The sequence below is a fragment of the Apium graveolens genome, chromosome 8 (genome assembly GCF_009905375.1).
Source record: "Apium graveolens cultivar Ventura chromosome 8, ASM990537v1, whole genome shotgun sequence".
Lineage (NCBI taxonomy): Eukaryota > Viridiplantae > Streptophyta > Magnoliopsida > Apiales > Apiaceae > Apium > Apium graveolens.
Genome location: NC_133654.1, coordinates 124,087,000 through 124,113,042, shown reverse-complemented (window position 1 = coordinate 124,113,042; position 26,043 = coordinate 124,087,000). Strand labels below are relative to the sequence as shown.

Genomic DNA, 26,043 nt, shown 5'->3' with positions numbered 1-26,043 from the left:
GTCAATAAGTGACAAATCATTCAACAATTTCTGAAACCTGTCATATATCTCATTCACTGACTCATCAGCTTTTGAGTCAAAGTTCACATACTCATGTGTGAGTATTGTTCTCCTATTTTTCTTAATAACAGTTGTGTCGTAACACTTCACCTCCAAAATGTCTCATATCTCCTTTGCAGTTTTACATTCAATCACTCAATTGAACATAACACTATCCAAACTGCTATGCAAGAGATGTCTGAATTTAGCATCTTTCATGTTAGATGCTAGTTTTTCAGCGGTATAGTCATTCTTTTCTTTATCAACCATTTTCTCAGCCTCACCAACAACAGACACAGCCAGTTTTTTTGAGCTTGTCGGGACCATCATAAATCCTGTTAGGATATTCAGAATCTGTAGTTTCTAGAAGCATAAACATCTTTACTTTCCAGATAAGATATTCATTCACTTTTAGAATTGGAACTTTGATGGTTTCATATGTGCCCATGTTGTTATTTATTTGATTTGTGACTGGTGATGGTTGTGTTTGTTGAGTTTCTTTGTCTGCCATTTTTGATTGTTTTTATGGATCTTAAAATATTTGTGTATCAAAGGCAAGCTCTGATACCAATTTGTGGGCCCTAAGTATACTGTAGAGGGGGGTGAATACAGTATTAATAATCAAATCGAATTGAAACTCAAATATGAAGAACAAGCTTTATATTAATGAATAAAAACTATTTGCAAAACTCTTTGAAAGGATGAACATATATTCTCGAGAGTTGTTAGGTTACACAGAATGATATATCAAGTACTTGACACATACAGTGTTAACCTAATCTATCCTTATATATTGCACAATTACATAATCAATCTAGTTGATATGATATACATGAATAAGGAAACCTAATACATATCCAACTATTAATTTCTACAAATAAGTAAAGTCCTACACTAACATATCTCTGCAAATCATAGTAGTTATCATATAATCAATTACTTCCCGAGATACAGTTTTTTTGTCATGTATTGATATAATCTCTGATAACAAACTCTGATGATGTCAATTCTGTCAAATATTGATAAGATAAACTCTGATATCTTCTTTGACAAACTCTGATATTAACCTATGATAATATATAATGATATCATCAATTATATCCAACAATGCCCCCAATGGGCACCTAATCTTTTATTTGATGACAATATCATTAGTGTAGTTTTTGATGTCTATGCGAAATAAAAAATATTGACTTTTTCTTTCATTGGGATTAGTCTTTAAAGGTTTCGGCCATCGAAGATCCTCTTCTGTCTCAATATCCATCATGATTTAGCTTCTCTGTATGTTCAATCATGTATATTTAGTAAAAATAATTCTAGGGTGGCTTTATTCAGGGGAGAATCATAGTATTTGCTTATCCACACATATTTTTTCTATTTGTCGTAATCCTGATTTTCTTTTATTTCTTGTTATTTTTTTACCCATATATTAGGCGAGTTGCTTTTTTACGGCTTCTTCCTTTTAACGTACTTACCTGCTCTTGAAAATTTAACATACTTGTATCCTCCTTCTATATGCTCCTTATTTGGACGTCTCCTTACTTGGACATCCTCCTTCAAATTTATGAACGTAACCCCCATCGGGTCGATGTTGATGTCCACTTCTTTGGCCATACTGGTGAATCCATAATCTGAATCATTCAGGGTTCATGAAGGGAGGACAGTGATAAAGAATAGTAGTCGTTGGGATTATTAGAAGTTAAGGGTGCCACTACAATATGAAGTTAGCGAATCACCCCTTGAAAATTTAACCCTTGAACTTGAGAATTTGGTTGGTAAATATGAGGAATCGCTCTTAATATGAGGAACTGTTCCTTGAATTTGAGGATCCTCAGCTGTCACTTCAAGTTAAAATTAAACTACAAGGATTTTAGTTGTTACGGGATCAACCATTGAAGTAGTCATGCTTGAGAGTGGTGGTACTTCAATGGTGGAAGCAACAATATAGGTCATGGATGGTAAATTTTAATTATTTCGGGTTCTCGTCATGGTTAATGTAGTCTTTCAACAGACGATGACAAATATTATGAATAAGTAATTAGGTCGTATTGATTATGGTTTGAGAGTTTCGAGGTATAATGGTTGTTCTTGTTGATCGGGACTGAATCGTGTCCAAACAAGATACTTATATATTTTGATGAGAACCAAGTTAAAACGTAGTTATTGGTGATGTTCCGGGGGCTATAACAAAAAGGGCATAAAAAGAATATATTATATGTTGGATTTCTTAATGAGCTTTGGAGTTCTTCTTTGTAGTAATAAGATTTGTTATAGGTTTGGTTGGCTTGTTGGCCACACTTTTTAGTATTTATCTCTTATTAAAACTTACTTATTGTGCTCTTTAATTATCGCTATTATTAGTGATGAAATGAATAAGTAATTAAGGTTTCAGATCTTATTAATTGGACTTTTTTAGAGAAATGGACCAAAATATCATTTTGATGTATAAATGTTCCAAAATATAATTTTTAAAAAAATGGCCCAAAATGTCACTTAAAAACGTTACATCGTGTAACGTTTGGAAAACAACCCAAAATGCTACACGATGTAACGTTTTGTTTAATTTTTTATTTTTATTTTTAAAGGTAAAAACGTTATTTTAAATGACGTTTTGTTGCTTTTGTACCAAAACACTACTTTATCTACTATATATAACAAAAATCAAAGTGTCAAGGCTACATGAAGTATCGTTTGGGTTTTTTGCGTAAACGTTACACGATATACCGCTTTTGAAGTGACATTTACGGCCATTACTTTTAGAATTGATATTTTGGACCATTTTTAACCCGAAATGGATATTTAGGGCCACCACCCACTTATTTATTGGATCATACTAGGTTTATTTCATGCAACATTAATTATATATTTAGGTTAATTTCGACCCATATTATTCCACAAACTTTGTTAAATTTTGTATTTTATAAATAAAACAACCAAAATAATTGTTGTATATTTCTATTGTACAAGTAAAATAACCTAAATTATAAAATTATAAAAAAATAGTTATAGGAATTAAATTGAAAATATCGTATTTTTTTATGACAATAAAAGAATGCAATCCGGGGAAGATGCCAGTAGTAAAATGAAGGTGAGTTTGTGTGTTGAGACAAAAAACAAACATTGGGTGTGCAGCTAAACCACCGGTGAAGACACACCAAAGTGGGTAAGCATCTTTCAGTTACTGTAATCAATCACACTGTATGTGTTTAAGGTTTGTGTTTTTACAAAATACCAAGAGCTCTGTTTAGGTTTTATTAGCTTGAATTATTGATGATAATGGACTTTTATATTTTTATGATATGATAGGATATTTTGCATTCACAAACGGTAGTTTGTAGGGCTTATACTTGCAAGTTTGAGTTGTGCCCTTATACTGTTATGGATCACAAAACCATTGTTTATATTTGGGACATGGACGAGACTCTTATTTTGCTGAAGTCTTTGATTAACGGCACGTACGCCCAGTGTTTTCATGGTCTTAAGGATGTGCAAAGGGGTGTTCAAATTGGCAAGACTTGGGAGAATTACATTCTTGATGTCTGCGATCAATCGTTCTTCTATGAACAAGTACGATATACTTTTTTCTTGTAATGTGCTTCTTGTTATTCGGTGTTTAGGGAATTGTGCATTTGCTTATGTAATTATTTGGTTGTACTTGTTGACGCAGATTGAAAATTGTAATCAGCCTTTTCTTGATGTTTTCAAGCATTATGATGATGGAAGGGATTTGTCTGATTATAATTTTAGCTTGGATGAGTTTGGCCCGTTAGCTGATGACATTAATAAAAGAAAGCTTGCATACCGCCACCGCCTTATTGCTCACAAGTACAAAAAGGTTTGGTGCTGTGGCATATATCTTTTAATTGTGTTGTACTTAATTTCTTTGTTGAGGCATCAGTCCGATTATCTGGTTAAGATTATGGATTCACAATTTAAATGATTATTACCTTTAGCCAATGTATCCTTACATTTATAAATGGGTTGCCTACTTTATCATGCTTACTGTCATAGTAGAAAAAATATCAGACTGATGCAAAATGAGTTTATTGCTCTTGTTATATATATTTGAGTTAGTTGGTCTCTTCGTGATTAGAATGTGGCGTGATACGCCATCTAGAATTAATCTTGTTTTACTAAAACTCGAGATGTTTTAATCTGAGCTAATCATGAGCATTTATCAGTTGTAATTTCTGTTGAACTTTCTGAATCTGTTTTCACTCTCTTTCTTGCTTCCATATAAACTGTCTCTTGTTCTGCTGAACTCTGAAAAGTTCCATCTAAAATGTAATATATTTAGCCAAATTGGTTAACCAATTAGATTGCAAGTAATTTGCCCCTTTTTTAAAATTCAGAAACGTTTAATTTTTTTTTTGCTGATTAGTACCTTTTTCTATCCGATTTTGAACAGGTGAAGACTTGTTACCTTATTGCACAATGAAAAACTGCACAACTTAGAAATATAATTGAACTTTCTTGATAGTGTAAGATGATCAAGTTGGGATATTGAAAAAAAATAAAAATATATTGTGTGAACCTGCTTCAAATCTTTGTAAATCTTGCTGAGCTTGTTATATGATTGTCGCATCTAGTCATAGCTTAGTACCTGACTTTATTAGATTATTAATATTTCCAGTATTTTACATTTTTCTACTGTATTTTAATTTTCTAACTATGATGCCGATTAACTGCAAGAGTTGATTACTTGATAAAAATAAATGATATGTATGCTTTTCTAAAAGACCCCACCACAGTTAGACTTTCTTATATTAATGCCTATTAAAGAATTGGATCAGATACATGTATACTTCAATATGCTTTCGTAGTTTACTTTTCTATTTGAATTCTTTCAATATATTGGCATAACAACATACATGTTCGATTGCTGGTATCACATCATCTATTTGTAATGTCAAATATTTATTTTTGTCATCCTTTGAAGCATTTGATATTCTAAAGGAAAAAGCAGCTGTCTATCTTATATGCTTGCTCTCGTAGTCGATGTCCTAAATTTTTTATCTCTTTTTCTGAGGATGCTTTTTACAATTGACTTTTTTAATTGGGAACTCATTCTCCGAGTCTCCCCCTCCCTCCTGGCCAGTAAAAGATAAAGACCTAATTTGAGTGATTAAGTTTCAATAAGTTGGTATATTAACTTTTTGAAAACATAAGTAAGTATTTATTACGATGGGTGTCACCTTCCAGGCCATTATCCAAAGTTCTGAATCAGCATTATAGGACTTTAATTACTTATTACGATGGTTGTCACCTTCCAGTCCATTATCCAAAGTTCTGAATCAGCATTATAGGACTTTAATTACTGGAACAAAGTTAACATATGTAGTAGGTTAGAGACATACTTTTCACTTGCATAACTTGTGGTCTGGCAACAAGATTTTTTAGTTTCTTCATTTACGTGTGGGCTACTATGTATTGCATGGTATCCTTGCATAAGTTTTAATAATTGAATTTATTCTTAATGCAGGGCTTGCGTAAAATTCTTGATCAAAATATGACTAGATCCTGGGAAAGTCTGTACGAAGAAACTGATTTTTTCACAAATAACTGGCATTCTTCAGGTATATTTTCTCATTATAATGCCTCTGTGTGAATTCTATGTTTTCATTCAAACATAATCGTTTTTCAGCCACTCTTCATATATGTTTTGATGCTGGATTACTGCCATATGCCTTTGAGAAATATTCAAGAAGTTTGTCCCTTTAGATGCAGTATTTTAATAAATAAAATTAGGAGATTGTTGTGTTAAGGTAAAAATAACAAGTTGTCCTTGAGAGAGAACGTATCATTCACTAAAATTGATTTTGAATGCTTTACATACTAGCTCAAGTAATTTACATACGTTATGAATGTGAGCACAGTGAAATGCAGTAGAGAACAGAGATAACACCAAGATAATTAGCTAGTTCAGCATCTTTCATCTTTTACGGTCTACTTCCTAATCCCAGTAAAAGATTGTGTTATTAGTAAATAGTAATATTACTAATATAGTATTTAACACATTTACAGTCTTAAAAAAAATAATAAATACAACCTCCATAGAACCCAGCTTCTTGAGATAGCCTCCTGGAACACATTTTTTTACCCTTAGCTTCCTTGCGAACCAGTTAGAAATTTCTCCCTACTTGAGCATTGGTGTTTTACTGGCCTGTCTATAGCAGCTCTCGAACACTTTTTATAATGGCGATGATAATTCAGTTTACAATTTCAACCATGGTCTCTTGAAGCTATGCATATTTGATTCTTAAACACATGTAAAGGCTGTGATATTCTTGACATCGAAATCAGGAATAAAAGACTTGTCTAAGGTGTCTTACTGTATTGTAGTATTGTAGTTTTGACGACCAATATGTCTGTAATAATGTAGCTAACTGTCTACAAAATCCAAGAACTGATTTGTTCGAGGTAAATGTGAGAAGCAATTAATTTTATAGATTTCTGTAATTGAAAATAATTGTACTAAATTTAAATCGCAGAAGATAAATTGTTTAAAGCATGAGAATTTTAAGGAGATTAAAAAACGTAGGTCTCGTGTAAAACAGAAGTCGGCTAAATAGATATAAATTTTATGTGTGATGCCTCAGTTCTTACAAGTCCTGTATGATTCCATTAAGATGCTTTGAGATTTAATTGCACTCTTTTGGTCTCCACCTTCTCAAGCAGCAGATATGGCTTTTTGTAAATCCTTTTTGTGCTTCCCTTGGGGGGTGTACCTAAATTTTGTATTTAGCAAGATTAAAAAATAGATTTGATGAACTAGATCACTTGCCACATTGTTGATCCAGTACGTTGTTCCAAGTTCCAAAGTGGTTTATGTTTCAGCCGTTACAAAAATTTAGAAAACCAATAAGAAAGTTGTATGCATCGTCATGGGGAAATTTCACCCTCTTTGATAATCTCATACTATATGTCTGAAAAGTTTAAATTACTTCGTATTTGACATAAAAAAGGAAGTACATCCAGAGATGAGCAATCAATTGCTATATGCAGCTGGTCATTTAAGATCATATACTCTCCTGTATTGCACATCATATGCCAAAAAACCATATTTTTGTCATGGCTAAGTTGTCAGGCCTGCATGTTAGTCGATCGATACAACTTCCACGGAAACTGTTCATAATCACTACTACATAAACACGGGACCACACTTACAATATTACAAGATCAAATTTTAGCAAATTGTGGATAAATCAGTCACCAAGGAAATCTTAGAAGATCTCCTTTTTTACCCCTTTCTCCAGATATCTCCTTGGCACCACAGAAAAGGTCATCAGGGTCCTCACCACTCAGGTGAGTTGGCCTCCTAACTTTGCACTCTGGAGTCTGGATTAGCCTTTTTAGTTCTAACAGGAGGGATTATCTGGTATTTGAGAGAGAAGACCCGTCATTCTCTCCTTGAAATTTAAATTACTACAAAACAGTAGCTAGATTGTCCACCTTGGCAGCTATATAGCTTCCACGGTGGAAGTTCCACCTCTTCCTGTTCCTTTAGCAGATTATGGAAAGCCTTTACAGTGTCCATGATACTGTCTGTACTTGAAAAACCAAACTGTTAACTTTTTAGGTGTGGGTTTATGCTAAGAACCTTTGTTATATAGGTCCTATAATTAACTCACACCAGCAAATAACAACACAAAATAGAAAAATAACAACTGAATAATCACTGAACGAAATAGAAACTACTGCAATTAAAGTTAAATGAGATCGTGATGATAAACAAGCTACCCATCATTCGAGAAGTAGGACTCTCCTGCTACCTCAGAACCACTACTCACTTTTCATCACCCCCCTGTTACCCACCGCTTTTCCTATTTTACTTCTTTCCCCAGCTAATTACTTTTTTTCTGAATTACAAAATTGTCCCTGCTTAATTCTGTGAAGACCTTTTTCCTCTTTTGTTTTTCCTCACATAAGTCAGCAAGGCAGGAGACTTATTTCGAGTCTCAGCATTACCACGGGCCCACACAGCCACCTTTTCCTCAAGGTGGAAATGCGGAAAACATTTGTCCAGGAGATTGAAATCTTCACAGGTGGCTTCCCAAGATGGTAAAGTCTTCCATTGCACTAAAACCTCAGGCATTGTCAGAGAGCCTTGATAACGATTGCGCACATTAAGAACAACATCTGGTTCAGCGTCCAGAATCAAATCAGATGTTATCTGAGAAGGAATCAGGGGAGATGACTGGGACACCCCAATAGCTCGTTTCAGCTGGGACACCGCATTGAACCCCTGAGATTTGGGTAAACCTTCAACAAAATCCATCGATATATCTTCCCAAACCTGAGTCAGAATCGGGAGAGGTTGTAGAAGCCCAGTTGGTGAGAGAGAAGAATACTTTTGTTGTTGACAAGTCAAACAGGCCTGCACATATTTAGAGATGGTTTTTTTCATTCCTCGCCAATACCATTCTCTAGCTAGCCTCTAATATTTTTTAAACTCACCCGAGTGTCCTATTGGGGGGTCATGATAAAATTTCAACAGTTCCCTAACCAGAGACGATCCCGAAAGAATCATAATTTTATCTTTGTATCTCAAAATGTAACTAATGCGAAACCTTGAGGATATGACTTACCTGTTTCAGTGTCACTCCTTAGCTGCTGTATAAATGCGTCCCCCTCATTATGTATTTTTATTTCATGCCACGGAATGCCACAAACAGATATCATTACCCCTAACTATGTTTGGCTCATGAACTGGCGAGACAAAGCGTCAGCCACTTTATTGGTGGGCCCTGGTTTATAAACAATTTCAAATTGTTAACCCATCAATTTGCTCACCCAACGTTGGTACTCTTGCCCTACCTCCCTTTGCTCCATTAAAAATTTAAGGGTTTGTTGATCCGCGCGGATTGTAAATTTCCGACCCAAAAGGAAATGCCTCCATTTTTTAACAGCAAGGACGATTGCCATAAGTTCTTTTTCGTAGATAGCCTTCTGACGTGCTCGGGCCCCAAGGATTTTACTAAAATAAGCCACCAGGTGAGATGACTGCATGAGTACGGCACCAATCCCAAATCCTGAAGCGTCGGTTTCCAGAATGAAGGGAATCTGAAAATTTGGCATGGCCAACACCGGGGCTGTTGTCATTGCCAATTTCAGCTCTTCAAAAGCTTGTGTAGCTGCTGGTGACCACCCATAACACTCTTTTTTTAGTTGTTCAGTCAAGGGGGCAGCTAGATGTGCATAATCACGAATAAATTTCCGTAAATAACCCGTAAGCCCTAAAAATCCCCGAAGCTCCTTAATATTTATGGGAAGGGGCCAAGCCACCATAAACTGAATTTTCTGAGGGTCCATTGCTACTCCGTGGTGTGAAATAATGTGTCCCAAATAAGAAATTTCCTGCTGCCCAAACTCACATTTTTTTCCATTACCATAAAGCTTATTCTGCCATAATACCTCCAGCACCTGCTTCACATGTTCCACATGTTCTTCTTTCGTTCGACTATATATCAATATATCTTCAAAAAAAACGAGAACAAATTTACGGAGAAAGGGTTTAAATACTTCATTCATGATAAATTGAAATGTAGTAGGCGCGTTTGTTAAACCAAACGGCATAACTAAGAATTCATAGTGTCCCTCGTGAGTTCGAAATGCCATTTTTTTTGTGTATCTTTCTTCATGCGCACTTGATGGTAACCCGATTTAAATCAAATTTAGAGAAGATTCTGGACCCGTGTATCACAAGTATCGGATATTTGTCTGGAACAGTAGCCTTATTCAAAGCGCGGTAATCCACACAAAACTGTCACAATTCGTCTTTTTTCTTGACTGAAAGGACGGGGTTGGAGAAAGAACTGCTCGATGATTGAATTATACCGGCTGAAAGCATATCTCCTACCAATATTTCAATCTCATTCTTTTGTATTTTAGGATGTCAATAAGGTCTTACACTAATGGGGTTTGTACCTTCTTGAAGCACAATGCTGTGTTCATGTGTTCTTTCTGGAGGTAGTCCCTTGGGTAGTTGAAAAACCTTATTATTCTCACGGATTAGGGACCTTAAAATTTCTGGTGCCGATATCTCTTCATCCGTTCCCATAGCTTTGTTGCCAAAATTGCCTTATACCTTATTCAGCTCTACTAAGAAACCCATACCTTCTTTCTTTATAGTGCGTAACGTAGCTTCAAGTGAAATGGCTGACCTACACAACGACGGGTCTCCTTTCAAAATCACTGTTTCACTACCCATCTTGAACTTTATTGTCCGAGTTTTCTGATTTGTTGTTATCGACCCTGATTTCTCCAACCACTGCACTCCCAAGATTAAATCTGAATTTTCCAGAGGTAGAGACAAGAAGTCTTCAATTATAGTTATACCTTGAGTTGCAAAACAACTGATTTACATTCTCCTTCGCCCTGTACTGATTCTCCAGTACCTAAACAAACTCCAAATGATTTTAAGGTTGATAATTCTAACCCCAATTTCTGCACTGCCTCAGTCGACACGAAATTGTGCACTTTGCGAAGCTGTGTAGCCCCGGGGTCAATCATCACCACTACGGGGTGACCCTTGACCCTTCTAATTTAAAAGTTTTCGGACTTGGTAGGCCTACAACGAAATTTAAAGAAATTTCAGTTTGTAACCCATCTCCAGAATCGTCACCCTTGTCCTCCATTTGTCCAATTTCCGCTCCAAGGCCCTCGTCATCATCTTCGTCTTGAGTTAGGAGTACACTGAGCTCTTTTCGTGGGCACTTGCACTTGTACCCCACATGCCACTTATCATCACACTTAAAACACAACTCTTTCTCTCTCTTCATTTGCCACTCCTTATCACTTAAGCGTCTTATCTCCCCTAGAGGTTTGGCTCCCGGGAGTGGATTTGAATTTTTTGAACTAGCGTAAGAAGATACAGTATCTTGTGATAGTACAGAAGGTGAGTTAGGTATACTATACGATCCAGATGTATACTTGTGGTCATTTTGGTAAGTGTTTGAGTTATTGGATGTCTGATATGAAAGACTTGGAGTATAAGTGTTAGGCATACCTCTGGAACCAGGAGGCGGGCTTTTTAATTTTGACAGGTTACGAACTTCAACACTAAATCTCAACTTTTCTTCAATCTTGAGAGATAGGTCCATGGCATGGTCCAAACTCCTTGGTCCAAGCAATCTTAATTCTGCTTTAATTTCATCCTTCAACCCATTAATATATTGCCCCTTAGCTATTTCTTCTGGAACACCAACTAAAGGTGCCATCAACTCGATAAACCCCCTCCTATATTGCCCCACACTTGCCAACTATTGATGACTAAACCACTGCTCATGTAAGTTTTAATTCGATGTGGGACAAAACTGCTGTAATAAAATCCTTTTCATCTCCATCAAGCTTCTTATAGGCCGTCGCCCATATTCCGATTGGTACCAACAAAGAGCATCTTCGTCAAAAGCCACCACCGCTGACTCTAGTTGCTCCTCATTCAGTTTATAGAAATTAAAAAACCTTTCCGCTCTCAAAATCCAACCATCCGGATTTTCACCGTCAAAAGTCGGCAAATCTAATTTTTTGAATCTCCAATTCCCATAGTTCCCTTGAAGCTGATTACCCCCAATATCTCCAAAAACTCTACCCACCCCGGAATCTCCACCACCCGAACCTATTCCTGAAAATCATCACCCCTTTTTAGAGATGTCATAGTGGATCGAACTTCCTCTTGCAATTTCTCTTGTTCCCCTTTGAGTACATGCATAAACCCTTTCTGTTTTTCTGTAGCTCTTGAGATACGATCTCCAACCTTCCTTTGGATCGTTTGCTCCAACTGGATAATTGGGCAATTAGGGTTTTTTGCATATCCTAAGTTGCTGCGTGAACGACCACCGATATTTGTTCCGAGATGGAAGAACAAAGGTCGCCCAATCCTCTTTCTTGCAGCTCTATACGATGTTGATTCAAAGGTGGTGCTCCCATTGCTGCCCGATACTGAATCGTACAACTCTGATACCAATTTGCTAAGAACCTTTGTTATATAGGTCCTATAATCAACTAACACCAGCAAGTAACAACACAAAATAGAAGATAACATTTCAATAATCACTGAAAGAAATAGAAACTACTGCAATTAAAGTTGCAATTAAAGTTTAATGAGATCGTGATGAAAAACAAGCTACCCATCATTCGAGAGGTGGGACTCTCCTGCTACCTCAGAACCACTACTCACTTTTCACCCCCTCTGTTACCCACTGCTTTTCCTATTTTACTTCTTTCCCCAGCTAATTACTTTTCTTCTGAAGTACAAAATTGTCCCTGCTTAATTTTGTGAAGGCCTTTTTACCATTATGTTTTTCCTCGCATAAGTCAGCAAGGCAGGAGACTTATTTTGAGTCTCAGCAGTATATTTAGGGTTATAGGTGTAGGTGTCTACATCGTGAGAATGAGAAAATATAATGTGAAGTGCGTATCTTTATTATAATAATCTGTGACCTTTTATAGGCCTATACATAACAAACTCATCTTATCTCCTAAAAATAATACAACCATAATTCAATATTATTCATATCTAAAACACATTTAAACATAAATTATTATCCTAAAGATGTAGACAACATAACCAATTTTTAAAAATATATTAATATTTAAATATCAAAGCATAAAATTCTAACACTCCTCCTTGCTTTGATATTTAATTTTCATCATAACAAATTATAATCTCCATGCTCCTCCTGGGTTGTAGCCTTTCATTTCTTAGACATTCTTATCATCTTTTATGTATTGCAAAACATGTTCTTGTGCTCCTCCTGGATTATAGGGCCCATTTGGGATTTCTTAAAATATATAACCTATGACTTCAAGTTAAAAAGTGTCATCTAAGTGATATGAATATCGCAACTTTATGTTTTTTAGGCGTTTGGATAATTTTATGTATAAGTTACTTTTAAGTTGATAATGTGTTTGGTAAATCTTAACTTATAACTTATAATATTTTTTTTGAAATCAAAATAAAAGATAAATTACAAATTACATTAATTAATAATTTTGATACATTTATATAAAAAAAGAAAATTTAAAAATAAGGATAATGAAATACAATAATAGTAAAAAAAAGATAAAGTAGAATTTAAAACATTTCCGTAATATAAGGAGTATGATAAATTCAAAATAAAATAAAGTCAAAATAATTAAAAAATTGAAATGGGTTTAAAAAACCATATACCTAATAAGCAACTTCACCATAATATGAGTAAACATATTGAACTGGGTTAACATGCGTCATGGAAATATATTATGGTGAAAATATGAGTTATGGTGTTTCACAGGTCCCTTGAGAAGAAAGCTCGGATACCATGTTAACTTTTTAGGTGTGGGTATATTTAGGGTTATAGGTGTAGGTAGAGGTATATTTAGGGTTATAGGTGTAGGTGTCTACATTGTAAAAATGAGAAAACGTGAAGTGAATATCTTTATTATAATCATATATGACCTTTTATGGGCCAATACATTAGAAACTCATCTCATCTCCTAAAAATAATACAACAATAATTCAAAAATACTCAAATCTAAAACACATCTAAACATAAATTATTATCCTAAATATTTAGAAAACATAACCAATTATTAAAGTATATTTATATTTAAAGGTTCAGATTCAGTGGGTAATTCATATTATTGGGTAACTAAGTAACTAGTTATGATAGGTACATGTATATAACACACGTTCATCTGCTGTTTACACCTAAAATTTTTAGTGTTCATGTATAGTTTTATCATGTACTTTTTACATATTTTTTTATACGTGTTCTTTTTGTTTTAAATATTTAAATTTTCATTAGGAGTGTTCCTTAAAATTTTTGTGCTAGGTTCTATAAATATTTTTATGTTCTTTAATTATTTTTGTGTGCAATATTCTTTACTAGTGTTTTTCAAAAACAAAAATTTTTTTACTAGTTGATTATAGTTGAACCCATAATTTTTGAATTATGGTCAATAATTTTTTGTATTATCTATTTTTCTACACCAAAAAATTATATATTTAGTATCTTTTATTGCATGTCTAGTAAAAGTTTTACAAGTTCTATAACTATTTTGTGCACTGTAAATTTTTCTTTAGTGTTCAGTTTTTTTTATATTGTATTGTAATTTTTTTTAGTGTTATGTGTTTTTTATCTAACTATTTTGTGTACCGTAAATTTTTCTTTAGTGTTCGGTAATTTTTTATATGTACCGTAATTTTTTTGTTATCGTTAGTGTTATGTGTTTTTTTAATGTTGTGTCTTGATTAATTTTGTGTTCTTTAAAGAATTTATTTTTCATATCCTCTAATTTTTCTTTCTAGAGTTATATTTATCTATTGTTCTTTCTAATTTTTCTTTTTTTAAATCCATATGCTAGTAATAGAAAATACGTGAAAAATAAATTCATAAAATATAAAAAAATTATGAAACACGTTAACATTATATATGTTATTTTAATTTTTAATTTTTCATCGTAAAAGATGAACAAAAAAGTTATTAAATATACGGAAAAGTAAAATAAATAAATATTATTAATCAGAAAATGTACTTGTTTTTTATAAGGTGTGTGTTGAGTGCAAGTCAGTTTTGTTAAACGCCTGTCTAATTAGATTTGGATAATTAGTTGTGATTTTAAAATAATCTAAAACGTTAATATATAAATAATCCAATGGCTCATGTTTAGTTATTAAGTTACCCAGTAAATTGAGTTACCATTTGATCCTCCCTCTATATTTAAATATCAAAGCATAAATTCTAACACAAACGAAGCCAAGGGACTTGATGGAGCGTGGAATTCTGTAAAAAATGTCCAGTTGTTTGGATGATAATATATTGGAAATTTTGCGTTCTTTTCTATGGTGTATATGGAAGAAGGAAGTAAAGTACTTAATCCCTATCATACATAGAACCAGGAGAACCTCAAGAATAGCCAAGCGTTAGTCTCAAATTCACAGTTTCTGGATACTGTATCTTATTTTAGAGTTGCAATCCATTGGTGGAAGTAGTCGTCTTTCCGTGATTCCACCTCAATTTTATAACCTTCTAACTTGTTTTTCATTGTTTCATTGGTATCGTTTTGTGCAGCTCGGGACTGCTTGGAACAGTGTTCTGGTACAAGATCACATGTGAATCTGTTAGTGACTTCTGGTTCATTGATACCCAGCCTTGTCAAGTGCTTGCTCTTTCAGCTAGATGATTTGATATCTTACGAGAATGGTCAGTTACCTTCACCACTATTGCCTATCTTCCAAGTGCATATTAGTAATTCTCATTGTCCAAGTATAATTTTGTGTACAGAACTCTGTTGTACTAAGTACTAACTTAATAGTAATAAGATTTATATCCCACTGTCAGTGTCTTGGACTGTATATAACTAAATGACCTTGAAACTAATTACATGTGCATATTATATAATAATGCATTCGCTAACAAATCATTTAGCAGTTAACTTTAAATTGTTAGTCGTACATCATGAAAATGATAAATTAACCTGAGAGGCCTTTGGGATCAGCCTGATCTTAAGCAAAACCACCTTTTTTTTGGACAAATATGGCTTATAGCCTTACAAATGAGTATGTTCTCATAAATTCTCGAGGTGAGAAAGGATCGAACCCAGACCTAGGACGACATAGGATAAACTCTTAACCACTTGAGCTATCCAACCGTGCTCCTCAAAAGCACCTAATAATAAGGTGTAACTGTGACTTTTTTCCAAAAAATATGCAAGTTATGTTAATTGGTTAGGATACAAATTCCAGGATATTAGAAACTTACATGTATGTCATTTTGTCAGTCTATAGCTCATGGGAAGTAGGGAAGCTCCAGTGTTTTACGTGGATAAAAGAGCGATTCAGTGACCAAAATATTCAGTTTTGTGTGATTGGAGATGGATGGGAAGAATGTGAAGCAGCACAAAGCATGAAGTGGCCTTTCGTCCAAGTTGATCCGCGACCAGGCAGTTCTCATTGTTTTCCTGGGCTTAATGTAAGTACATTGGGGCACTATTTAGCGGTTATATATGATCGAACGGAGAAAGGAACTGATGAAACAGCACAGCAAGACAAAACTCCAGCAACAATCTATAGGCTGTAAGATTGTTTGACTTGTAGTGTAAATAATGATCAGGTGTGGCCTGAGTTAAAATATATATGCCAACCAGATTACCTTCATTTAGAAGTATGTTCAGCGATTTATACAGATGTTCTCCTAATAGGATGATTAAAGTCCGAAGTGCTTAACATTAAAGATATTGAACATTTTTTCCAGTGTCATTGGGTGTGATTAGTGGGACGCTCAGGAGTTGTAACTTGTAAGTGCCATCTGGTGCTACTATTCTTACTAGGGCTTTAGGGTGCATACAATTTGTTGTTTCATTGCCTTACTTTCCTTGCTGACGACCTTTGGATCTATGACATACACTTCGTATCCTCAGGTGGTTACAGCAATTGTAAATTACTACTTTCGACTACGATGCTACAATTTGGTATACTGACACGAAAATTACGGGTTTTAGTTTTTCTTTGTGGTACATGAACGCGAAATAACACGGATTACTTTAATGTTTGTTTTGGATTTACTCTTTGGTACATATCACAAAATGAAAATACATAAAATAAATAAATATTTAAACTAAAATTATATAAATAAATATTTGAAATAATATATAAATATGATAATTACAAATAATTTTAAATCTAATTTTCACAAGAATTGACCACTCTTCATTCTAGATGAAATATTGACTTAAGACTTAAAGAGTAAAAAATTAACATATATGTGTATAATATATTAATTTTTATTTTTATTTAAAAAATACATGAAACATGACCGTGTATCTATTTTTATTTTGACTTACTAATAGGACCGTGTAACGTTTATTATTATTGAAACTAAAATTATGTCTGTTAAATTTGAAAGGGGAAAATGAATTTTTTCGTCATCCAACTTATCGTGTTTTTAGAAATTTATCATTCAACTATTATTTTTTTTCTTTTACTCACTAATGTTAGGTTCGTATTTGTTTTTAATCACTAACGTTAGGTTCGGATTTGATTATTAGCATTATGTCAATTTTTGGTAGCATTATTAAAATATAGTGGTAGTCTGTAATATTTTAATGATTTGATATATGTCTATATCTCTATATATAGTACTTCATATGTCCCAAGACGTTTACCTCGGTGATGAGAGTTTGACAAGCATTTTTAGGCTCCTAAAAGATATAGTTTCATGATTTATTTTTAATTTTTTTTTCTAAATAATAATTTAACGTTTAAATTTTTATATAGAAAAAAAATCTTAAAAATAAGTTATAAAACTATGTTTGTAAGATAAATATCTTGTGAGAGTTGTTTGATTTAATACTAAATTCACATTATTAAAACAATATTATATTTTTGTGTTTATGTATATACTTGTTTCACAATTCTATTAGAATGAATGTTTTTATAGTTTTGATTTTGGGTTGTTAAGAGTTGTATGAAGGAGTTGTGATTGGTGATTTCATTAGATTTTTGAAAGTGTCGTATGGTAAAATATTGATATGTAATTTTTAATTTTTTTTATAAGTACTTTATGATCAGTTTGCTAATTTGATTATGTTGAATTTTTATTTCTCAATAATTTTAGTACAGATTGTGATGCCTTTTTCTAATAATTTTGGTTTTGAGCTTAGTACCCCACCTAAAAGTAACAGACGTATATGAACTGATTTTATGCGTCTGTTTACAATGTATATACATCTGTTCTGACCAGATGTTTAAAACAATATGCGTTCTTCCTATAACATAAGTATATATTTCAGATATTATACGACTCCTCCACATGCATGTAGGAAACTCAGACACACAGACACACATAAGCTTTCTTATAAGACATATCTGATATTTTTGTTACTAGTTATCACTATTTTAATAATGCTATAGAAAATTGACAAAATACTAATAATCAAATCCGAACCTAACGTTAGTGACTAAAAAAATCCGAACCTAACATTAGTGAGTAAAATAAAAAAAATTATAGTTGAGTGGTAAGTTTCTAAATACACAATAAGTTGGGTGACGAAAAAATTCATTTTCCCTTCATTCTAATAGAATTGTGAAACAAGTATATATATAAACACAAAAATATAATATTGTTTTAATAATGTGAATTTAGTATTAAATCAAACAACTCTCACAAGATATTTATCTTACAAACATAGTTTTATAATTTATTTTTAAGACTTTTTTTCTATATAAATATTTAAACGTTAAATTATTATTTAGAAGAAAAAAAATTAAAAATAAATCATGAAACTACATTTTTTAGTAGCCTAAAAATGCTTGTCAAACTATCATCACCAAGGTAAACATCTTGGGGACATATGAAATACTATATATGGAGATATAGACATAAATCAAATCATTAAAATATTACATACTACCACTATATTTTAATAATATTATCAAAAATTGACATAATGCTAATAATCAAATCTGAAACTAACGTTCGTGATTAAAAACAAATGTGAACCTAACATAGTGAGTTAAAGAAAAAAAATAATAGTTGAATGGTAAATTTCTAAAAACACGATAAGTTGGGTGACGAAAAAATCCATTTTCCCAATTTGAAAATAGTTAGTTGCCACTTGCGACTGGCATTGCGGTGCAAATCCCATTTTATCAATTAAAATGACTTAATAGTGTTAAATTATAGGAACAACTATTGTAATATATGTTAAGATTTAAATTCGCTCAAATGTTAAGGGATAAAGGAGATAATTAACTAGTTTAATAATTCGTACGAGTTATATATATTTTAATCAACCGAGTAGATGTAATATAAATGAAATATATATTTTACTGTAAGGGAGATGTATGTTTTTCTAATTTTGTATCTGTTAATTGATAGATAATGTCGGTAAAGATGTACCTAAAAATATTTTAAAATTTTAAACTCTACAACTACCGCCATTGTGCGTTAATACTCATTATTTCTCAAGACAAAGTTGATCGATGTAAATTAAATGATTTCATTTTCGTTAGTTGTCCTTACAATATTCAGAGTAGCCGTTGCTTAATTGTCTATTTCATTTATTATGAGAATTTCCCTACATAGTTCATATTTTTCTTAAATTATTAATCCGGTTATCCCCTACATATATTTGTCTTAAATTATTATATTAAATTTGATAAATTAAAAATATATTTTAAAATATATATTCCGAGTAATCACTAATATATATATATATATACATACTATTATATTAAAGACGAAATATTGAAAATACGAAATATTGAAAATTTGATTGTTAGTCGTTGCTGGTACTCTCACTCCATTTGTTGATATTCTTGTCACTCCATTATGAGCCGTCAAATTCAATTAATGAAAACCGTTAGATATGATCTTAAAAATTATTATTATTGTGATATAAATTTTGAATAGCAACAACATATTAATATTATAATTTATAATATATACTGTACATCCCACAATTATATAGTAATATATCTATACTATTATATTAAAGATGAATTCTTAAAAGTTTGGTTGTTGGTTGTTCTATTTTATTTAAAATAGGACACTTAATATTATATTTAAAATAAAACACCTAAAATTACTCGCATATCAATTCTATTATATTTAAAATATGACACTTATATCATGACACTTAATGTTATATTTAAAACAGGACACCTAACATTAATCGCCTATTAATTCTATTATATTTAAAATAGGATATATATTATATTACTATCTATACTATTATATTAAAGACGAAATATTGAAAGTTTGGTTGTCGGTCGTTGTTGAGCGTTAGATTTATTCTTAAAATTATTATTATTTAAGAGGTATAAGATTCGAATCCTGCCGGCAACATATTAAAATTATAAAAAAATAGTAATTTTAAGAGGTATAATTAAAATTAGAATTTATAATATATATGATAAAAACAACATTATAACACACGGGTTATATATTACTACTTCCGTCCCAATTTATCTGTCTTGTTTGACTTTTGATGGTCAAATTGACTCAACTTTGACCGTAAATAAAAATTTATTCTTTCATTATTTTGAAAAATTAAAATATACATATAAAAGTAGATTAAATATACTTTTTAATGATATAAATTTTATAAGTATTTTCGATATTATATCATGTGAAATTTTCGGTCAAATTTGAGTCAATTTGACCGTAAAAAATCAAACAAGACAATAAATTGAGACGGAGGGAGTAGTATATATATATATAAAAGACATAAATTCTCGTTTTCGAGAGCACAGCTCTTACGCATTATGTATGCGGGAAAGAGCAGAGGCACATGGGTGAAATGGACCAGAGATATTAATATCCTACAAAACCCAGAGCAAACCAATACAAAGTATGCATACAGCTATGTGAGAGGCACAAGACTGGATGGGGAGTTGATTTCCGAATTAAAGGTCGTTCGGGTCACTCTCCCAATATGTGGACCACTTCACATAATTTTAAGTTTCATGACTTAAACCCATAAATTCCTTACAAGTGATAAATAAATTAATACTTAGAAGTTATAAAAGTATTTTGATAATTTTATTTATAAGTTAAATATTTTTACTTAAATAAATTAAAATAAATAATTTTTTAATATAATTATCTTAATTTTAGAAATTTTAAAGTAAATTTAATATTTAAAAATAGATGTATTAAAATTAAAGTTATTAAAAAATAAAAAATAAGTTAAGAAAAGGTATATCATCACTAATACTTAACTTATTTACTTATAAGTTGTAAATTCAATTTATAAATTAAATCGATATATTGTTACTGATTTATAAACGGTAAATAACTTACACGTCAGCAAACGAAATGGCTATATGCGGTAGGTTTTCTACCTTTACTTGGTGTTCAATTGTAGACTTGACATGAAAAAAGGTCTTAAATGTCATTTTTTTTTATTCAAATGACCCCAATATCATTTTGGGAAAAGATGACTCTAAATGTCACTAAAAAATTTCGTGTTTAAAAAAATTTGAAAATGCAACTTCAATTCGTGTTTAGGGGGGAAAAACACAATCTCAAGATAAGTTTGTCATATTAACTCATTTTGGATCTGCGTTTTGTTTTTTTTTTGTTTTCGCATCCTGAGAAAAACTCGGTTAAAAATTGCGTTTTTACGAAAAACTAAGTTTGAAACCCTGTTTTTATATCCATAAACAAAAGACGAGATTGCGTTTTTTACCAAAATAATTTCTGAAATTGCGTTTTCATCAAAAATACAGTTTGAAACCGCGTTTGTAAACAAAAACACGAAACAAAACTGCTTTTTTCTTTTATTTTAAATAAATTGTTATAGAAAAACTCAACACGAAACTGCCTTTTTCGTTTATTTTGAAAGACTTCAACAAACCCCGTTTTGAAGTGACGTTTGGGGTAGGGGTGTACAGACGAACCGCTCAACCGCATCCAACCGCTCAACCGCTCGCAACCGAACCGCATTTTGCGAATAATCGCGAAACGCGGGTTGATTGTGGTTGTAAATTTTAAAAACCGCTCATTCGCGGTTTGGATGCGATTTTAAATTTTTGAAAATCACAAAATTGTAACCGCAACCGCAACTCGCAACATATATTTATAATAAAATATATTTTCAAAAATATAGTTATATCATATAAATTAATAAGTATACACATTTATTAACTAATATTAGGTTAATGTTAATACTTCGTTCATAAGATTCATAATCATTATAAGATATATAACCAAACAAATGAAAAATATAATCAACATATAATCTTTTTTATCCTTTTCTTTTTTCTTTTCTCTCGCCTCCATATTTTTATATAATTTTAATATCCTTTCTCCACATGGAGCATTAGTATGTATTTTATTTTTGAATGTAAATTTATTACATAACTTAAACTTGAATTTATTAATATTCCGATTTTTTTTTGCAAATTATTAATTATTTTAAAATAAGTGGTTAAACCGCAAACTGATCCGCAATAACCGTAAATTCGCAACCGCAATTGACGCGGTTAACCGCATTTGCGGTTGCAGATGACAATTTTCTAAAACCGTTCTTTGCAGTTTGGTTTGACTTTTACCCCAAAACCGATCCGATCCGAACCACGTACACCCCTAGTTTGGGGCCAACAATTTAAAAAGTGACATTGAGGGTCATTTAACTCAAGAAAGTGACATTTGAGGCCGACACTTACACGACACGGTATTCTCTTCCGTCTTAACTCTTATCCCCTATTTCCCCAAAATTCTTGTATTTGATTGTTTATTCTGCAGGGGTATTTGAATGGTATGTGAATTTTGACAATTTTATCTTTGCTAAACCTTAAGTAATAAGAAGGGATAGTTTTCAATAAGGAAAATAAATTTATTAGTCCTTGAACTATTAGATTTTTTTGGTTCAAAGTCTTTAAACAAAAAACCCTCTATCTTAGGTAATTTAACTTCCTAATTTTCTAATTTAGGTCATTATGTTAAGATCCAACTAAACGTCCGTCTATATTTTGTATGTTACGTGTTTAGACTGCAGCTTTTCAGTTTTATTTTTTTACACACGTATTCACGAAGATTAAAAACTCTCTTTAAACAACTAAAAAGACTAAGGTTTTGCTTCAATCATTTTAATTGCAATGACAAATTTAAACTAGGAAGTGGGACACAAAAAGAAGAGAGTGAGACCTACAAAATATTATAATGTTAAAGTCCAACAAAGACCAGCTCCAGTTGGTAGAGGTGTTTTTACAAGTCCAACGGATGGCCAAACATACTACTCTACAACCTGCAACTACTAATCCAAGAAATTCAGGCGCCGCAAATGAAAATGCAAGTCAGCCATCTCCAAGTTAAAAAAAAATCATGTTTAAAGGAAAGATGGTGTAAGATAAGTCATCTAACAAGTCAGCCATCTCCGAGTTCAAGAAAAGTCATGTTTAAAGGAAAGATGGTGTAAGATAAGTCATCTAATTAGTAGCACTTCAATGTTTAAGCTAAAAAAAATTATGCACTCTTTTTTACCAGTATTATTTAGTATTATTTACAGGGACATGTATGTCATTGACTATATTTTTTCTGGGGTTTGTTCAGGTTATTTTAATTATAGTGTTATGACAATTTCTTAACATCATAGCTCTTAAATTATCTGAAACTATTTTAGGATATATGATGATTATCTGCTTGAATTATACATGGGATATAAGATTAAACTTTTAGTTTGTTCAAGTGATGTTAATTTTAGTGTTCAAACTGAAAAGAGATCTTTTTACCAAAAATGAGCGGGTTAAATGCTAAGACGTTAAGTTGATTTCTGTTATACTAATGCAACTATAATGAGAGCAATGTAAGTAAATTAGACACAAGAGATTGGTGACGCGACAAACCCGAGAACGGGAAAAAACTGCGGGTGTCATTGTGTGCCCAACCTAAATGAAATCCACTATATGATCGATTAGATTACAATGGTTATTTTTAGATATGTGTGTTTGTTGAAGCATCATGACTTATAAATCCTACACATGTTTAAAGTATGAGGAGAAATATTCGAATGTTGCTGTGGTTTTTTTGATTGGGTTTGTTCTTCTTCTTCTTCTTGCTGCTGTTCCTTTGGCTCGAGTTTTTGTATTTGTGAAGTAAGAATGCTGTGTGTTTTTGTGTAGTGCTCTTCTCCTTCTTATCTTCTAGTTTGTTTCCTTGTTTTTCTCCAACTCCTCCCCCTTTCTCTCCCATTTCAAATTATGGTCATCATCTTGTTGCATTACTTGAGTGGTTCTCCTCCAAAATCGGAGCTTGGCTTGACGGAGTCTATGGCCCTTTTCACTGTTGTCATCGTGTTTGTTGTTGTGCAAGACGCCTCCTTACTCCTCTGTAATAACCCCAAAAATTTTGGACTTTTTGTAATCCTTATGAATAGTGATTTTGTTGATTAAGGAAATTTTTCATGCCACACTATGTAGGAGTTCTTTTATTGATATTCTGAGATCTTATTAGTACTCCATACAGGATATGAGTGTATATAAAGATCGTCAGAATCCAAATTCGAACACTTTGATTTTTCCCGAAAATCCACCAGATTTCGAAAGAATTGAGTATAAGGTAACATGATTAAAAGGATTTAAATTCAAGGATTATAAGAGAGGATCATAAAAGGAATATAAAATATTGAGAAAGGTTTAGGGGAACCCAAGTAATAAGATCCCGTGTATGATCCCTCAAACAATTAACGAAAATGAAAGTTAAGCGAACCGTATAACAGATAAGCGGTCATTATCCAAGTAATTAAGGGTTAATCAAAGAGGTTAGTGGATGATGATGTCATCACACCACAAGGAGAAGACATGTGTTAAAAGATGACACAATCATGATGACATAAGCATAAGATTATTTTGTTGGATGCTTATTAGCCAAGTAAAAGTTACCATGGTAAAATCTAAAAATTTGCCAAGCCAAAAAGGGAAGTAACCAATCAAAATATCATAACACAAAAATTAGAAGTTGACTTGCTTTTCCAAGAACAAGCTCTCGACCCCTTTATTTCAAGAAGAAGAAAAAATTCAAAACTCAAGATCCAAGCTTTGTTATTTTGTAAGGTAATTATGCTAGGTCCTTTATGCTTAGTTATGGCTATCCTAGGAATCTAAGCCACAAATGCCTTCAAAATCTTTTTCAATAAATCATTGAAGAAGAGAGTGAATAGTGTTTTCAAGAATTATAATTGTTTGATCTTATGTTTTTTGTTAGATCTAGCTTTGGTAAGGACTTTCAACGGCTACTTCAAGCTTCTTAGTTACTTCTACTCACCAAGGAAGGTAAAACCTCATATCCTAGCTTTACTTTGAGTATTTAGGAGTGTTTTTCATTAATATAGTTTATGAGAAGCATGATTCTTATTTGTTTAGAGTTTGGTTAGATTTGTAGTGATTTTGAGTTATGAATCTTGGTTATTGGTTAATGAACCTTAAGTATAGTTAGTAGCTCTTGTTTGTGATTGAATGAGTTGGAAACATCTTGAGGTTATGGACTGATGTAGTAAGGTTTAGATAAATTTTGGTTGTATTGATGGTTATGAGTTGGTTTGTGGTTGATTGGAGTAGTTTAAACATTGGTAATCGCGTAAACATAGCTGTCGTAATGCCCGTTTTCATTCAACTGCTTGTTTTTAGTATTCGGGACAGAAAGCTAACCGACCAATCTGTAACTTTACCATTTTTATCTAGATCATGTCGTAAGCTTCGTTTTTGTATGTGGTTCGCTTAGATCCGATGTACGGTATAGGAGAAACGACCATTTTAAGTAACGACGTTTCGCGAGCGAACCATTACCCCTCACCTTACTTTGAAACCTTGGTTAAGGTCCTTAAATGACTAATTGGAGTATGAAATAATTATGTAAGATTAATTGGGTAGTTGGTAGAGTATTCGCGAAAGAGTCGCCTTAAAAAGTTAAACGGTTAATTTAATGGTGGAGCCGAGGGTACTCGAGGGACTTATGTGAATTGTTAAGCGCAAAAGCGAACATTAGGGTCCAATTGGTTAAAGTCTAGTTTCTTAAGCGACCGTGGTTTAATTCCAACTTATATATTTTTTATAGGTTACCAGACTCGCCCCAGGCCTTTTACCACCCCCAGTCGCTCAGGGAAGTTTTCTACCCGTTTAACTGTTGTTGTGATGTATATATGTTTATGCATTATCTTGTGATAAGTGCATGATTGTTATTAGCAAATCTTGCGATATATTAGAGCATGTTGATATGATATATATGCATGCTTGTTTCGTAATCTTGAAATTCCATTATCAATTCAAATGCTTATAAACTGCATAATACCTATGCTAGAGATAAGCCGTAGTTGCGTATACCCTTAGTATAGGAGACTCGAAGGTGAAAATTTTTCTAAACCGGGAGTCGATGTTCCCGAGTATAATATATATATTTATATATATATAGTTTTCTATAACTATTAATTGAATAAGGTATATTCGAAAGTTTTGAATAATAATCAAACTTATTTTCGAATATTCAAATAAAGATCGTACTTTCGTATAAGTATATCTTTTGT

The 26,043-nt window shown here is 32.4% G+C and overlaps 1 protein-coding gene across 2 annotated transcripts; it reads left to right on the top strand.

Moving 5' to 3' along the window:
* Positions 1–3,089: 3,089 nt before the first annotated feature.
* LOC141678927 (protein phosphatase EYA) lies at positions 3,090–16,496 on the top strand. 2 transcript variants are annotated; one of them, XM_074485367.1, is made up of 6 exons: positions 3,090–3,202; positions 3,346–3,606; positions 3,707–3,874; positions 5,522–5,615; positions 15,093–15,224; positions 15,802–16,496. In XM_074485367.1, exons 2-6 carry the CDS (start codon positions 3,418–3,420, stop codon positions 16,098–16,100), a joined length of 882 nt encoding a protein of 293 aa, XP_074341468.1. In that variant the 5' UTR covers positions 3,090–3,202; positions 3,346–3,417; the 3' UTR covers positions 16,101–16,496. The 2 variants fall into 2 exon arrangements, with proteins under 2 accessions (XP_074341468.1, XP_074341469.1); XM_074485368.1 differs by having other exon boundaries at positions 3,127–3,250.
* Positions 16,497–26,043: the final 9,547 nt, after the last annotated feature.